Source organism: Artibeus jamaicensis, unplaced genomic scaffold, assembly GCF_021234435.1.
Source record: "Artibeus jamaicensis isolate MK-2021 breed Jamaican fruit bat unplaced genomic scaffold, CSHL_Jam_final contig_2790, whole genome shotgun sequence".
Classification (NCBI taxonomy): Eukaryota; Metazoa; Chordata; class Mammalia; order Chiroptera; family Phyllostomidae; genus Artibeus; species Artibeus jamaicensis.
Genome location: NW_026521616.1, coordinates 3711343 through 3728050, shown reverse-complemented (window position 1 = coordinate 3728050; position 16708 = coordinate 3711343). Strand labels below are relative to the sequence as shown.

Here is a 16708-nt window from a genome sequence, read left to right as displayed (position 1 = left end):
ACATATATGTTCTTTTTTTTTTTAATGTTTTATTTATTTATTTTTAGAGAGAAGGAAAGGGAAGGAGAAAGAGTAGAAGAGAAACATCAATGTGTGGTTGCCCTTCATGTGTCCCCTACTGGGGACCTGGCCTGCAACCCAGGCATGTGCCCTGACTGGGAATCGAACCGGCAACCCCTTGCTTCACAGGCCTGTGCTCAGTCCACTGAGCTATACCAGCCAGGGCTCAACATATATGTTCTTCATAATAAATTGAGGGGGCAGTAGAAACTCCAAAGAAACAGCCGGTTATAATCCAGTCCTACACCAAATTCTCATATAGCTTCCCAGATTATTCTATAGTTTCTGTTGCTGTTTTCTGTAATTCATAAGGATTTCCTCAGATTCTCTACCATCTTCATTTTTTACCCTTTCAACTGTTGCTATTGTCTGGTGGCTTTGGGTGTGTAAAAGAAACAAACAAACTTGCTAGATTTACCTTTTAGGCTATAATTCAGGCCCAGCAAGAAGTTAGGCAGAATTCGGGTCGTTTTCAGAAGTTAAGGCATTATCCCAGGATTCCCTTATAATAGTAACCTTCAAGGGAGAATTTGTGTGCCCTTGAAAGAGAATAGCAAATTCCACTTTGGAGACAAAACCATGCCGTCCTGGGCATTGCAGTGCTTCCTATGCTGGCCTCTTTGCAGCACCATCCATCTCTGCAGTCCCACCCCACTCGGCCCTTGGCGCATAGTCTCATGAACATGCCACCTGCCTTCTCTCTCTCTGGCCCTATCCTTTGGCTGCTTGATTTACTTTTTTCCACATCCTCACCCTCTTCCAGTTCCAAGCTAAATAACCTTCACAGATGGCTTGTTTCATCAGAGCTGTTTAAGAACACAGGACAGTGAAATGGGGTCCAGAAGGAGCTGCCAGAGCCCAAGGCTGCCCTTCATACATACACTCAAGCACACTTTGTCGTCAGCTCCCTAGAAGTCCATGGACAGTGAGCAGAAAGCCTGGCAGGTTGGGTGGTAGAATGTCTCTTTAACACTCTAATCCTCTAGCAACTAGCAACTAGTTCTCACTTAGATTTACAAGTCAAAACCTGGAACGGATACATTGCACACTCCATTTTCCACGGAAGACAGAGCACTTTGTAGTTGGCATTTCTCCCCCACTTTTTTACAGCATGGAAACCCAACAGGAAATGGCAGTCCCATTTGTGTTTTGGATCATGTTTTGAGTCCTCACTGAACTTCTTTGTGAACTTCTGGAGAGGTCTAGATCTCTGCCCTGCCCGACCTGAAGGGCAGTATTCCCAGCTGTCAGCATATCCTTGGGAAGAGGGTAAACTTCAGTCGCCTGTTAGAAATCCTGCAGATGAGAGAAGACCCAGAATTTTACTCTTTCTTTCCTGTCAGCAAGGACATGTAAGTTTCCTGTCTGCCTTGTCATCAGCTTTGAAATACTTTCCTCCTGCATCCCCCATGTATGCAGTGGGCTGTAAGCCGCTGCCCCATTCATTATTCCAGCACCCTCCTTCCCTGTTATAATCAAACGGGTCTGGTTCATTTTGTCCTTGTGACAAGACAGCCTTTTCCTTGTCCTCACAGTTATGCTTGTGGGACGTAAGACCTCTCTGATCATAGTCTCCATCCCTTTCCCTTCCCTCTAACTGCAGTCTCTGTAAGGGTCTCTGCAGCCTCCGAGGTCACTGAGGAAAGGCAGTAATGTGCTGTTTACCACCGTGGGAGGCTCTTTTCTCTTAGTAAGCAGAGGTCCCTTGAAAGACCCCCTCCCCTCCTCCATTAAAAGCCGTGCTGGTGGCTTAATCTGCTTGAATTTGGGCATAACTGGGCAGGGAATGATGGTATGTGTGGAGTGGTCTGATCAGAGGGAAGTTAACTCACAGAGAGAGCAGCCAGTAGAAGAAGAATAGAAGGAAAGAAAATTGTGTAGCAAGAAACTATTCTTTCTCTCTCTACCCCACCTTCATGTCTTCCTCCAAGATCAAGGGTTGCCAGATGAACAACACACTGTTGTTTGCACAGTAAAAGATTCTTGGATTGATGGATTTGTGCAGCCTTTGTGTGCCAGGTGGAAGAAGGCAGCTTCGATTTTCTTTGTCTTGTCCCAGTGTTCTCTGATGAACCTTTCTTTTTACAATACATCCAGAGGTCAAGACTGTGTACTGCAGACAACTTTTGGGGGGATACTCATAGGTCTTAACTTGGCATTCAACAGTGATGAGTTTCCCATATTCATTGGTCTCATCAACTGGTTAGCTTAGGTCTTGCCCATGTTGTGTCCAGGGAAATGAAATGAATCTGAGTGATAGAACTCCTCTTAGGGCAGGTGCTCTGAGACATTTTTAATTTTAATATCTCTTTTCTTGCCTGTAACTTAGCCAGGCACCATTTGGTTTGTGTTAATCTAAATGCAAAATCATCACAAGTGTTTATTGTATCCTGGGGGCAGCGCTATGGGCTGCTCAGGCTGGTGGGGGAGGGGACTTGTCCTTTAGTGAAAAGGACTTGAAGTAGGTCCCTGTCTCCAAAAGTATCATTACCTTCCTAAGATGCTTCAAGGTCTAATGAACTGGTACAGACTTTGGAGTAAGACGGATCTAGGCCCAAATCCCAGCTTCACCACTTACTGGATGTTTCTTTCCTTAGAGCTTCAGTTACCTCTTGCTCTTTCTATCTCACAGGCTTGCTGTGATAATTAAATGAAATAACGTAATGCCTAGCAACCATCAGTCACCACTTTATCTCCACCACAGCTTTCCCAGTAAAATGGAATATGCCAGCCATCAAGAAGCTATGACCAGTGAAAACTGTGGAGGAAGTAAAATGCTGGCTTGTTCTATGTGCCACTACCCTGTACCTCTGAAACAGGCGTCTTGGGTGCTCATGAGTTTTTGTTTCTAGAAAGTGCCCAACCTGAGTTTGTCCAATATTCTTTTTTACTTATGAGGACTTATTTCATGACCAATACCCCAGGGCTTCAGAATGTCTAGATGGTGGTTCTCCTAGGAGGCCAAACCTGTTTTCTCTACGCCACCACAAAGGGGTTGCTGACAGGCTGGTTTTCAGAAACAGTTCTTTACCTCTCTGTACTTTGTCTTTTCTTAAAGAGCCTTTCCTGGCTTCAGATCTGGTGAGAAGTTAGCCAGAGAGCTGGTCTTCAGCCTCCTATGGGACTCAAGTTTGGCTTGTACCCTCCGAGTGGCCTGGAGGGAGCTACAGGGTGTTGGACATGGCCATGGGAAAGAAACGGCTCACAAAAAGAGTGCCGTGCATGAGCCAGCTGCTCCCACTGCCTGCTGGAGCAGGCTCAGTGAGGCCTCTGACAAGAGTCTTCAGAACACTAAACAGGTGATTAAAACATCAGTACAAGTCTTTCCAAACCTCACAGAAAGCCAAAAAGTTAGTTTGGACACCAACAGAAATTTTCCACTCTGGAGCTTTATAAACTGGTCTGCTGTTTCTTCCTCTGCTCCGTGGCCAGAGGGGAGCTCTGTGCTAACGATTCCATAAAACCCTCCAAGTCTTCCTTAGTGGCTTATCATACGAGAAGAACCTATACCACCTTTTTCCATCAGGAACTATCTCTAGCCTCACTGTTAGTTCAGACTCTGAATCATCAGGCCATCCAAAAAGGCCAAGCCCCACTCCTGGCACTGTCCCCGTGACAGAGCTGAGCTCCCCTGTCAAGGTCAGTGGCAGAACTGATCTGACTTTCCTCTCCTCGCCCAAAATCATAGAAACCTGTAAGAATGGAAAGAGATCTTCAGAATCATCTGTATCTTGCAAACAAGGTCAGGAACTTACCCAAGTTAGGAGAACATGATGTGAACTTTCCTCTAGACACTGCTTTCCCCAGACCTGTGGCATGTCACCTACCCAAGAGAAGTATACTCAGACCAGTAGTTGCCAGAAATCAGCGATGAGAGTCTGCCCCCCTTTGAATTTCTGTACTAGATCAGATCTCTCTCCTTGTGGGGATTGTGAACCTCTCCGCCCAAAACACAGGTAAATGGTCTGGATCCACTGAGAATTGTGGCAGCCAGACACTTAAAAGGTACTTGCCCTGGCCGGTGTGGCTCAGTTGGTTGGAGCATCCTCCTGTGACCAAAAGGTTCTAGGTTCATTTCCTGGTTAGGGCACATACTTAGGTTATGGGTTCAATCCTCAATCCCGGATCCTTGCTCTGGGCATGTACAGTCCCCTGTCCTGGCACATACAGGAGGCAACTGATCAATGCTTCTCTCTCATGTCCTAGTTTCTCTCCCTACTGCTCTCTCTAAAAGCAATGAAAAAAAGAATGTCCTCAGGTGAGGATAAAAAAGAAGGGAAGAAGAAAAAAAAAAAAGGGGGAAGAGACACATTCCAGCTCCTCTGCTTACTAGCTGCATAACCTTGAGCAAGTCATGTAACTCTGTGCCCTGATTTCCTCATCTGTAAAATGGAGATAATGACAGTACCTACTTTTGGGGGTTGCTGTTGAAATTAGATGCGTCAGTTCATGAGAAGCATTTGGCTCAGTGCCTGGCTTGTAGCAGCCATTCACTGTCGCTGGTAACTTTTAAGGATGAGTGACGCCCACAGTGGGTTCGTTGTTATGCCTTAGGAGACGCAGTGGTGTTTTCCACAGAAGCAGCTCTGATGAGTTGGCAAGAATATTGGACTAGGAAATTGTTGCTGGCTTTCAAATCTCATGTAAATTACTCAAGTTACAGATTTCTCAACTCTTTTATCATCTTTTTCTCAACTCTTTTACAATAATTAACTGCTTCATAGGGTGCTAAGGATTTTCTAGATCCTAAGAGAGCCATTAATAATATAAGGTAGTATTTTTTTGTACTTATCTAAAGTGGCATTTGATCAATTTGAAGAATTGACCAAAATTATCACCACCTATCCTTTCAGCCTATTCAAGCAGTGATTGTCAACTTCAGTGTTCACAAGTACCTGGAAAACCTGTTCAAAGTGCAGTCCAAGGCCCTATCCCCCGAAATACTTGTGTATTTAGTCCAAAGAAGTGTCCAAAGGTCTGCATTCTTAAAAAGCTCCTATGTGATTCTGATTTGGGTGGTTTGGGGGGGAAAAAATTTGTTAGTGTTTAGAAGTGAAGGAAGGATACTAATAATACTTACTTAGTTTCTTCTGTGTGCCAATATTTGCCTTAGGTATACCTCATCTCAAACGTGAATAGACTTTAGTTAGCAAAGCTTGTCTTGTCTCCAACTGTGAGACGCCATTGGCCACCTTTGATATTTAGGACTCTAGATGTAGGACCTGAAAATGCAACTTTAAAGCAGCCTTCTACTTCAGCCCTAACCTCAGATAATTTCCACATTTTTGTATTTTTATATAAAGACATGAGTATAATTTTTTCCAAGAGTATAACAGTACTTTGAAGAGCACAGTCACACCTCTTGCTGAGGTATGTTTTCCCTTGCCCGGGGTCCACAGCCTTCCACTTAAGGCAAGGTGTGATGTGTCCAGGGCTTAGCTTCTTGCGGTATCTTATCTGAAACTAGGAAACTGCAGGCACCTTGTCAAGGAGAGTACCTGTTTCTCATTGAGCCCAGACTTCATGGGGACACCACCCCAAGCAGAAAGTAGCGTCTCTGAGTCTGTCCAGGGCGTCTGTGTTGCACAACATGAGGAGCATGATTCACACAGTAGACAGTGGTTGGCGCTCCCCTGTGATCGCGGTGTCCTCTTGAGTTGTCCTAAGGTCGCCATCTGTCTCCCATGATGAGTCATCCACGTTGTCCAAGTACTCCTAGTATGTGTGGCAGGTAGAGTTTCTGTGTGTGTGTGTGTGTGTGTGTGTGTGTGTGTGTGTGTGTGTGTGTGTGTGTAAATTCGAATTACAGTGCCGACCCTCAGGAAACTTACTTAGGAGAGAAGATAGGACAGATTAATGGGAGAAAGATACTGGGACACATAAACAAATCAACAGATCAAGTTTATGGATGTCATGACCATGAGAGAGAATACATTCTCAGAAAACAAATTTAGGGTCCAAAGAGAACTTGACAGGCTACAATGAAAGAAGTAAATAAAATGAAATCAAACAAATAAGAATTAATGCATAATCTACCTTATCTAGAAAGTCAGCTGCACATAGCAAGTAGCAGGCAGCACAGTACTAAATAACAGAGCTCCTTATAGTGTGGGGAGACCTCAGGGAAGACATGTTATGAAAGGGACAGTTAGTGAAGTCCTTGCATTCAGTGAGGGGAGATAATATTAGTTACATATATGAAAACAATTTAGGGATTTTTTGATTAAAAGCTCACAACACGCTGTTAATGCAAGGTGGTGAGCAACAAAACCAATGCCATTTCAGCCTGTTCACAGAATTGAGGTATCCAGAACAGAAAAAGGATATGTTCTGCTCTGTTCTCTGCTGCCAGATCACACGTGGGTACTCACACTAGGAGACACAGTAGTCTCAGTGAAAGTCTTAGTGAAAAATAAACAGGATGTTGAGGAGACAGTTGAAGTGAAGAACAGTTGAAGGAAGGGGGACTGTTTAGCCTGGAGAAGGTATAGCATAGCAGACTTCAAATAATTTGAGGCCAGTCATGTAGAAGCAGAATGAGTTTTTTTATGTGGCCCCAGAGAACAGAATTAGAAGCACTGGAGGGCAAATTTGGGCTTAAAAAGGGACAGACATCTCTACCTGTTAGAGAAGTCCAAATATGGAATGGGTTCCCAGTAGGAAGTGAGCCCCCTTGTAGATTTCCAGACAGTAACAGACCTCTCATACAACATGGTCTGGACTGAAAGTTAACAGGGAAAAAAGTCTGTTAAGTAGGTAATCATAAAAATTACTTAGATGTTTCTTAAATATTAAGTAATGGTGGTTTTAAAAGTTTCCTCTGGGTCTTGAATCCTTTCCCCTGAAATATTAAAGAAAGGGTTGAATCACTGGGAAATGGTCTTGAGGAGGTTCTAGTATGGCTCAGAATGATCAGTAACTCCTTTTGTGGCATATAAATGATACAGATGTTGAGGGCTTCTAATGAGGTCAAAGAAGGCGAAGTCAGTATAGGCCTAGCCCATAGCTGCTGAAGAGACAACCGTGCCTTTGGAAGAAGTTAGTGTCAGGTTATGGTGGAATCCCTCTCTGGAATGAAAATGCTGTGAAATCAAGGACTGCATCTACCATGTTCTCTTGTGTGCCCAGGATGTCTAGCATAGTCCCTGTCACATATTTGGACCTTAGGAAAAATTTGTGGGCAGTGGGCTGGCAGGCTAGGTAAAGGTTTCTTGAAAAGAAAGGCATTTTATCAAACATAAAGGAATGAATTGATTGCACAAAGGTAAAGTTACCATAGATTGGGGAGATAATCTGTAAAGTCTCAGGTGCAAAGGGGAGCAAATGGTGTGCAGGGGAATTTGAACAGGGTTGCCTGGGGCCTGGAGTTGAGGGTTAGGGAATAATAACAAATCAGCGCACCCTGGCTGGTGTAGCTCAGTGGATTCAGTGCGGGCCTATGAACCAAAGGATCGAGGTTCGATTCCCAGTCAGGGCACATGCCTGGATTGCGGGCCAGTTCCCACCAGGGGACGCATGAGAGGCAACCATACATTGGTGTTTCTCTTCTTCTCTCCTTCCCTTCCCCTCTAAAGATAATAAATAAAATCTTTAAAAAAAAAAAAAGAAATCAGTGTGGCTATACACAGCGAGGGGTAGGTGGGTGGGTAGTAGAGATCCTGCCTTCCTCACAGCCCTTCTGCCTACAAGGGATGAATAAAGGAGCAGTGTGCCAAGTCTCTACAAGAGGCTTTTCTTCACCTCAGGCTGCCTCTTCCTTTTCCCTTGAGGGGAGAAGGGTTATTTATCTCTTGATGGAATCTTGGAGGTCTGAATATGACAACCACCCCACACACACACACACACTGCAGCAGGGACTTTGCTTTGCTCTCTGCTGAGTCCTCAGGGCCTAGAGTAGTGTCTAGTGCACACAGTAGGCACTTTGTAAATATTTGTTAAATTGAATGCTGTCTAAATGTGTTGAATGCCATCTGTGTCTCAGAAAGGGCACTCTCCCCCATACACACGCAAAAAATAAAACCAGGGACAAATTTGGTGAAAGAGCCTGAATACAAAGCTAAGGGGTGGTCTCCTTATCCTGCCTGTCTAAACAGCAAATAAGAATGTGGCTCAGAGCAAGTAGAGCCCAACATACAGTGTTCCTGGCCCGAAATTAACTGGCAGCATAGAAACAGACTGCATGTGGATATTTGCAGACTGAGACGCAAGGACTTTCATCCCCAGGGGCTGAGCTTGTAGCCTCCCCTGCTGGTTTAGTAAGTGAGGGCCCCAGTGCCTATGTTCCAGGTTTCAGACCAGCTAAAGCCAGCCAGACCTGAAAGGCTTGTGTTGGCAGTGCCAGTATCCGCCCCAACCCCTGCCAATTTGGGTGGCTGCTCAGAGCACTCTGCAGGGGAAGCGGATTGGACTGCAGCCTGAGCTACTGCTGCCTATAGTTGTTCTCTGTGACATGCTCACTGTTAAGAAGGCACCTTGCTCATACGGCCGGAGCTCAGAGTTCTAGAAGAGAATGGTTTCTTTCCATGAGGGAACAATTCAAGAAGAGCAGGCTGTACTCTGCCCAGCAAAATCCAGACTCCTGTCTGGCTTTGTTCAGAATGATTGTCTGTCACACTCAGGAAATACAGGTGAGTAGAAAATGCCTCATGGGACTTTTTTCATTTCTCCTGCATTGAGTGACCTGGAGCAGGGATCCAGTGGGGTCTTGTTGAAGAAGGATACCATTAACAAAGACGAAGCCACCCCCCACCCCCCAATATGAAGGGACCAGATGGTCAAGGCAGTTGTGATGTTCACAATTTTATTTCTGATGTGTGCTTTAGTGGCTTGTTTCCCCAAACCCTTACAGCCTCTCTAGAGTCCTGTAGAATGCATGCATGTTTGCTTCTGGTTAAGTCCAGGAATTTTTAAGGAAAATTAAAAAGAGAGACAGCTAGAGAGAGACCAGGCTTTCCCTGCCCAGAAACCAGGATCCAGTACCTTAGCTCTGAATAAAATATTTCATCAGCTTCAACATGCAGATGAGCATTCCAGGGCCTCTTCCCTCAGCCCTAGGCTGTGTGCCGGCCGCATGCTTCCTTCCTCACCTCCGAGTCTGGCTTCTACACATCTCAGTGGTGTTAGGTGGAGTGCCCCTGCCACCACTGAGCAGAGTAAGGCAGCAAGGAAGAAAAAAGTAACAGCCACTAGTTTATTGTGCACTTACTGGGTCTAGGCACTCTGCTAAATATTTTATATGCATTATCTCTTTTAAACCTCACAAATAACTTGAGCAAACAGGCTCTAAGGAAACACAGCTAGGAAGTGGCAGTTAAAACTTGAACTCAAGTTTAAGCCTTATGATCTCAGGTTCAAGTCTCATAGCCTATGAAGCCCTTGCCAAACCCCTATATTGCCTCAACTTGCCTCTTCCCAAAATGGACCCATTTTTTTCCTACTGTACTTACCTTCTCACTGCCAGTGTGTATTCCACAACTCCTCTGTTCTCCCAACTCTCTCCACTATGAACAAAATCTCCCACTCAGTAACCAGTACCTATACCTTTTGGAGTCTTCAATAAAATTATTGGCTTATTCGCTTCCCCTGCACCCCCAAGTCTTTCCATCTAACGGTTTGCCAGTGCCCATGCACCTCTCTCTAGGAAACTTAAGGCTGGCGTGTGTGCGTGCATGTGTGTGTGCAGACAATGGATATAGGTGGAGTTAGCAGGCTGCCATACTGCTCTGAACAGGCATCTGTGTGTTGCCATCTGATTGGTAATGACCCGCATTGCCTCCACTGAGAAGGAAACAGTTGTTGGAACCAGACACGTGGAATGGTGTGACCGGTGTGGGTTAGCCAGTGATGTTAGCATTTCATCTTGTGACCCACTGACCCCTCAGTTAACACAGACAAACCATAGAGTTAGGGAGGGCTGGGTTTGGGTGTTGGGATCAAAAGGGACTGAGGGAGAGATCTGTGCCAAGCTATCTTGGCATAGAAATGAGGTCCTGTTACAGCAGGGATAGGGAAAGAGTGAAATGCTGATTTCACTTGGAGTTGATCCCCTTGGACGGTATGCCCAGGGGTTGTCAGGATATGCCTCTGGCACCAACCCCCATGTCCTTTCCCCCTCTGACCCCTTGTCATTCAGCTACAGTATTGGTTCTTCCTTTCTCTGCACTTCTGACACTTGCTCACAATTCAGGACCAGTTTGCTCTGATTCAGGTAGGCTGCAAATGTGACTCTCTGTTGTAAACCATTGCTTCTGTCTTCAGAGTGATAGTGCATCCTTGTGGCCAGCTTCCCTCCTCCTTGGAAGCTCCTCCTCCTCCTAGGACTGGGAGTAAACCATTTCCTCTGTCCTCCCAGCTCCAGAGGATTCCTTGGGTCTGAACTTTCACTGGCAGTCCTCTTCCTTAGACTGACCCTCCTCCCTTGGCCACTACAGAATTGCCCTACCCACCATCAGTCTCCTGTGAGGGTGAGTCGTGTATAACCAGAGGTTCCCAGTTGTGAAAATACTTTAGTCTGAGTTCAGTTTCTTGTAACCAATCCTGTAGACTTGGCTCATTAAAGATGATAATTAACCCATTGCTAATTGACCTCAGAAGCCAGCCAAGCAGCCTGTATTTTACCAGCTTTGGTGGTGGATTTGTAGGCTATTTTAAGGTTTCTTAATAATTTCAGCAAGACTTCAACTTTCCTGTCTGCATCTTACTTGCTCTAAGGACATTCTGTAAAATTAACAAGCTATAAAGTTTGATTGAAGGTTTCAACAAATGTGAGAATAATTGACTCCATTTAGAGAAACAAGAAAAACAACCTGTAAACTTGAGTTTGTAGGGGAAAACCCGTGTGATTTTTCTCTTTAACCAGAGGAGCAATAGCAAGCAGTACTTTTTAAGACCAGGGGGAAAAAAAACAGAACTGGCTGATAATGCAAGTTTAGATTCTGATTCCCCAAAACCAATGTTCAGAAAAAGAAATTGTGCAAAATCTAACCAGCCACTGTAGTGCTCATGCCTTCCAAGAGGCCTGTCTCTATGGGGAAAACAGGGACCCAGTAAAGATGGAGGAGCTCCTAATTCCCTGGAGTTTGCCTCCAGAGAAGCCTGCCTGGTTCAGCTCTCTGACCCCTCCGCCTGTTCCCTAGTTAGGCTGAGAGTTTTTCTCCCTTCCCTATGGCCGCTCTGAGGTGTGCCAAATCTCACAACTCAGAACACATCAGACTCTGGTGCCTGGTGCTTGGTTCCTTTCCTTTCTCACCCTCCGGCCTTCCATAGCTTGGCTCTCTGCCTCTTTCTGCCTGGGCATGTCCCTTGTGGAGTGGCTGTGGAGAGTCACCAGCATTCAGAGAACTCCATTCCTTGCTTATCTGTCATTCCTCTAAGGTACCCCAAGTCAGTAACTCAGTCTGCCTCCCCTCTTCTCTCTTGACCTAGAGATTTCTTCTTTCTTTCCTCAAGACTTAACCTTCCTCTTAACTCCAGCCTCCACTTTCCCCTGTGCATGCTCACCTTATCTCTTTCTAAGGAACTGAGCCTGAGACTGACCAGGCTCCTGTATCGCCTTGCCACATCTCACTTTCAGTTTTCCTTTCTACTTGGTTCCTTGCGTGTGGACCTGATCTGGGTGATAACTGGAGCCCTGAAGCTGGAGGTTTCAGTTCCCGCTGATGGGGCACGCTGCCTCAGCTGGTCTTCAAGAGAAGGGAAAGGGGCTTTCTCTGGGTGCCTTTCTTTCAGCTCTTCCCTGACCTAAAGTCTCAGTTTTATTTTCAAAGCTGACTGGAATGGTTTGTATGAGACATTTTGTCCATTAACTTTGGAGTTCCTGATAGTCAGCACAGGTCATCTCCCTCCAGAAGGGCCACAAGTGCCACTGAGAAGGTGCTGAGTCCCACATTTCCTGGGGCATTCCTTCCCTAGCCAGGGGGGCCTTTCCCACTCTAGCCCCAGTCCAGCACAACCTGTTAACAGCCCAGGAAGGAACATGCTCCTGCCCAGCTCTTTCCCCTCTAGAGAATCTAGAGTTTGCCCAGGGCTACAATGTACATACCACTTACATTCTCTGTTTTTCATTGATATAGAATGGAAAAATGTACTCATGAAAAGAGCTATTGTGAGGATTATGTCATAGACTTCATCTGGACTCCTTCCTCTCCGAGCAGAGAGCCTAGCTTTAACCCCTCTCCTACCAGGAAGTCTTCCTTGGTCAGCCAAAGATTATCTTGGAGTTGGCTCTTTGTGGGTGGTTTGAAGGGCTGCTTCTATCGTGATGTCCCTTGTTAACCATATATGAACCTTTTTTGCCCAACTCAAGTTCTGGAGGCTTTGTCTAAGAGAATATTCCCATAAATCTGTAAAACTCCAGGGCTGAGAGCACTGCGGTCCACACCCCTCCAGGCTCATTCCCCCTACCATACAGCAGAATGCTTTAGCTGGCAGGCCGGCAGACTGGAGACAGAGGCTGCTCTGTGCCCTGGGCAAGGCCCAGACTTTCTGCCTCTCGGTTCCCCATCTACCACATAGCTGGAGTCCCATTTCTCATTCCCACAGTGCACTTTGGAAACAAGGAAGCTATGCACAACCTTGGCTGTTCTTTCCGCTAGTTCAGATGCAAAGGAGCAGGGACATTCTTCCAAAAGACTGGAAGAGACTGGAAGAGAGACTTTTGTCTCTCCAAACAGGTGGAATCCTTTTCAGGCCTCTTAGCACCAGCTCAGAGACCCCATTGGATCAAAGGCCTTTTGAGAATCAGCCAGGAGTGCCCTTGCCCTAGGGAAGGGACTAATGGCCATAGTAAACCAAATCTGGCGGGGAAACCAGGTGCCTTCTAAATGAGTGAAAATGAAAAAGGGTGGATGGGGGCCGAGGGCATTCCGTTTTGCTTTTGAGTCCCTGTGAGTGACAGTTCCCACTGATTTTCCAAGAATGTGCTGCAGGCGGGCTCAGGATGTCTGTATCCCTAGGTCCTGCTGTGCCCTGGAAATCCCCATCTCCAGGAGTCCCACGTCCACACATGTGGCCTTTCTCCTCCTTGGCCAGGAATCACACACTTCCTGAGCCATTCCGCATGCCACCCAGCCTATGCTCTTAGCAGTGAGAATTCTCCTGCCCTCCTATTCAGCACGCACACAACTACGGGCACATTCCTCTTCTTGGCAGATCTCTGCTGCACATTGCAGGAGTGCCAGCACACCTCTCACTGTCCCAGTGATGCCAAGGTCCCTGGCAGGCTTTGTCTCCTTTTCTCACCCCTTAATTCCTGCCTCTGCGCCACTCAGCATTAGCAGCCTCATACTGAAAAGGAAAGTCCTGGACCCATTACATAATTCTCCATAGTGCAAGCAGTAGCTGGGGCATAAGGTCAGAGGTCATAATGGGGTCAGGTGGCTGACACACACTGTAACGACAAGGTGGTTAAAATTAGACCACAGAGAGGAAACTGGCAGTCTTGTGGAAATGCAGAAGTTTCCTCTGCAAGTGTGAGGCTGGGGATGCAGGGAGGCCACTGTGCGTGCTGCCTGCCAGGCTATTACTCATTTCAGCTCTGTTCTTTAATGCCTTTTAGCCCCTGCTTCTGTATTTCTAACCTTCCTCATCACATGTTTGAGTACACACAGTGGAATCCATGGTTACCTGCCCTGGTCCAAGGAGGTCTTCCTTCCTCTTTCAAGGAGGTGTAAGCCCAAGACCAGGCACACCAAGCTCAAGATGGCTATTCTTTCCAAAGCCTTTTCTGGGTAGCTGAGCACTCTCAGTATCAACCTGTCAGGTGGATGTGGTTGAAGTGCTTATTAGCCTGAGATTTAGGCCTGTAATGATCCAGGACCATTGGTCAAGGTGAGCATGGGCCACTCCTAAGCAGGGAGGGTAGCAGGTTTTGCTGGGAAAGATGGTAGAGGATGTAGCACTAGCTGGCAGAGTGGTGCTCATTTCCACAGCGTCCTAGAGGATGTGCCTACCTCTTCGCTCCTTGTGGTACCAGCCAAGTTTCCCTGTGCCCGTCAGTTCTTACTGTGAGCGTCCTGTGTGCCCCACTCCCTGGCAAAGGGTGCTAAAGGGCAGGTGCTAAGGCGATGTAGTCTTTGCCTCCAGTGGGGTTATTGTCCAGGTGAGGGAGTAACAAATGCACCTGTAAAACAGTGAGCAAACAGTCAAAGACAGACTCCAAATTAGTACTTTACTGTGCGGTACAGACATAGAATTCCCTTTCACGTTGTGGAATGAAAAAGCATTGGGGGGCAGTGGACACTTAATACGGGCTAGAATCAATGATGATGAGAATGGGCTGCCACCCTGTGGCATATCTGGCCACTGAAGTGTGTTTCCCTGCATGGATTGGCCTTTACCAGCTTCTGAGCTCTGGATCAAGTAGGGCCCCTCCTCTGCTTTGGAGAGTGCCCTGTCACATGGAGGAGACCCCAGGGGCCAGAGCTGACGAAAAGGTCATGAGAGGGCTCGAGCAAAGCAGATGGGTTTGCAGGTGAAGCCATGTGTGTGTGGTCTCACAGGAGGAGGACCCCAGATTAGGGCGACTATGGAAACTTCATCTGAGACACTTACAAATCTGACAGTTGCTCAAGATATTGAATTTCATTTCAGCTAAATCAGCCCCAGGTCCTCTGACAGCACTGGCTTATGTGCTGATGTGTCCACATGGGAGCAGGATGGCAGGAACCCCTGGAGGAGCGGGGCTTTGGTGAAACACCCCCCACCTGTTTTTTTGCCTGTCTCCCTTCTCCTGACAACAATTTCCTTCCTGACCCCAATCTCTGGAGTATGAGAAGTTCTTAGGTGGGGCAGGAACCCGTCAGGGGAAGCCCAAAATGATCTGGCTGAAATGAAACAGCCAAGAAAGCCCTCATCATTCATTTTGCACTGAGGCTGAAAGTTCTCCTTCTGGGAGTCTGGAGAGAGGGGAGCTGGGAGAAGAATGGAGAGTAGCGGTGAAATATCAGGGCTTCAGGGAAAGAGAGGCAAAACTCCATAGGATACCTGTCATTGGTTCTGGGGTTGTCTGCTACATTTGAGATGCCCTAAGAAGAGACCCTGGTGATTTCCCTCCCCTCAAAGATCTTGGTCCTCAACCTACCCTTGGCCCTCAACCCACCCTTGGCCCTGGCTCACCGTCCCTCACCTGCACACCTGGTCTATCTCCCTTGCCCAGCAGTTCTGACACATCTCTCGTGTGCCCTGCAGCTAGCAATGTGTCTCATCTTCATCTTCCCTTTCAGAAAACACTGTTTTTCTTCTCTCCCTTTTGCCCTGTAGGTTATTGCAGCCGACTGCAAAAGGGTCACAGTGCTGAAGTATTTTCTGGAAGCCCTTTGTGGACAAGAAGAGCCTCTGCTGGCATTCAAGGGTGGAAAATATGTGTCAGTGGCACCCGTCCCAGACACCATGGGAAAGGAAATGGGAAGCCAAGAGGGAAAACAACTGGAAGATGAGGTACTATGCGGGAAGAGCCTGCTGTGGCCGAGGGAAGGCTCCCCTTCCCTCTCCCTGCAGCCCTGCTCTGCCCATGTCTTCAGCTTCTACCCCGGGTTATTTATAACCACTCGGAGCAGTGTCAATGTTAATGTGACCAGCCAACTTCTCAAGAGTGCACTCTGCTGGTGCCCCTTCCTGCCAGTCCCACCCCAGTGCCTCCTTCTCTGCTACGAGTTCCAGATGCTTCTTTTTAATGTTGCATTGGAGGAGAAGGGAGGGAAAGAAAGAGTTTAATAATGTGCAGCTCTGGAGGCTTAGGAAAGGGAGTGGAGGGGGGGGTGTTAGGGTTCAGGCTGAGGATCAAGTTTATAGATGTGTGGAGCTCAGCACAGCACAGGCCTGAACTCCAGCCTCTAGCACACGTACAGGAAGAGCTGACATTGCTGGCCCCGTGTGGAAAATCACCCCCTCCCCTGGCTTACCCTCCTTCCCTCATTCCCTCCCTCCCTCCTGCACATCCTGATGTGATTAAGGAATTCTCCTCTTGTTTGTTTGCCCTTGGTTGTTCCTGTAGCCCTTGCTTCACTCTGGACCGTGCGCGTGCTCTAGCGTGCACACGCGCAAGCCTGTGTACCCACCCCTGTCAAAGCCTGCTGGCAGTTGCCCTGCCATGCATGTGTGTACCCTTGTGGGGGTGACTGCTGTCATGGGTCTGTGTGTGCTGGGCTTGTATGTCAGTTGAACGCTGCTGCCAGCTTCCCTGCTGTCCATGGGTTCTGAGTAAATGTGAATGTGTAACAGTGTTGGCACATGTATGTGTTTAATGTCACTGCCAGCTGCCCTGCTGTGTGTCTGGGTGTGTGTATATACACTGCTCACTTTTGCCTGATGGTTGATTTTTGCCTTCTTTTTACCCCACAGTGTTAAAGACAGAAGGGACTTAGGTGGGAAGGAACGTGGGACTTAAGGAAGGGACGGAAGCAATTCCAGCCAGAGGCCAGGTCACCCGTAGGCCAACTCAGTCATTTGGCCCACAACAGTCTCAAGCGCCTGGTGGAGCAGGGTGCGGTGCAGGGATGAAATCAGCAACAGGCCAGGGAAGCCAGATGTCAGCTGGAAGCTGTCGTTTGTGATCTGAAGGAGTGATAGAGTGGCCATCTTTGGTTCAGAGTCTTCAGACCAGCAAAGTCTTGGACTGGCTTCATTAGAATAACTGGAGAACCCCACCCCA

At 47.2% G+C, this 16708-nt stretch overlaps 1 protein-coding gene across 1 annotated transcript in view; it reads left to right on the top strand.

The window, feature by feature from the left end:
* SMG6 (SMG6 nonsense mediated mRNA decay factor) overlaps window positions 1-16708 on the top strand; it is a 237378-nt gene that overhangs the window by 199617 nt on the left and 21053 nt on the right. The window contains exon 14 of the mRNA XM_037133716.2: window positions 15319-15495. Within this exon, the coding sequence (XP_036989611.2) occupies window positions 15319-15495 (177 nt within the window). The remainder of the gene's footprint in view (window positions 1-15318; window positions 15496-16708) is intronic.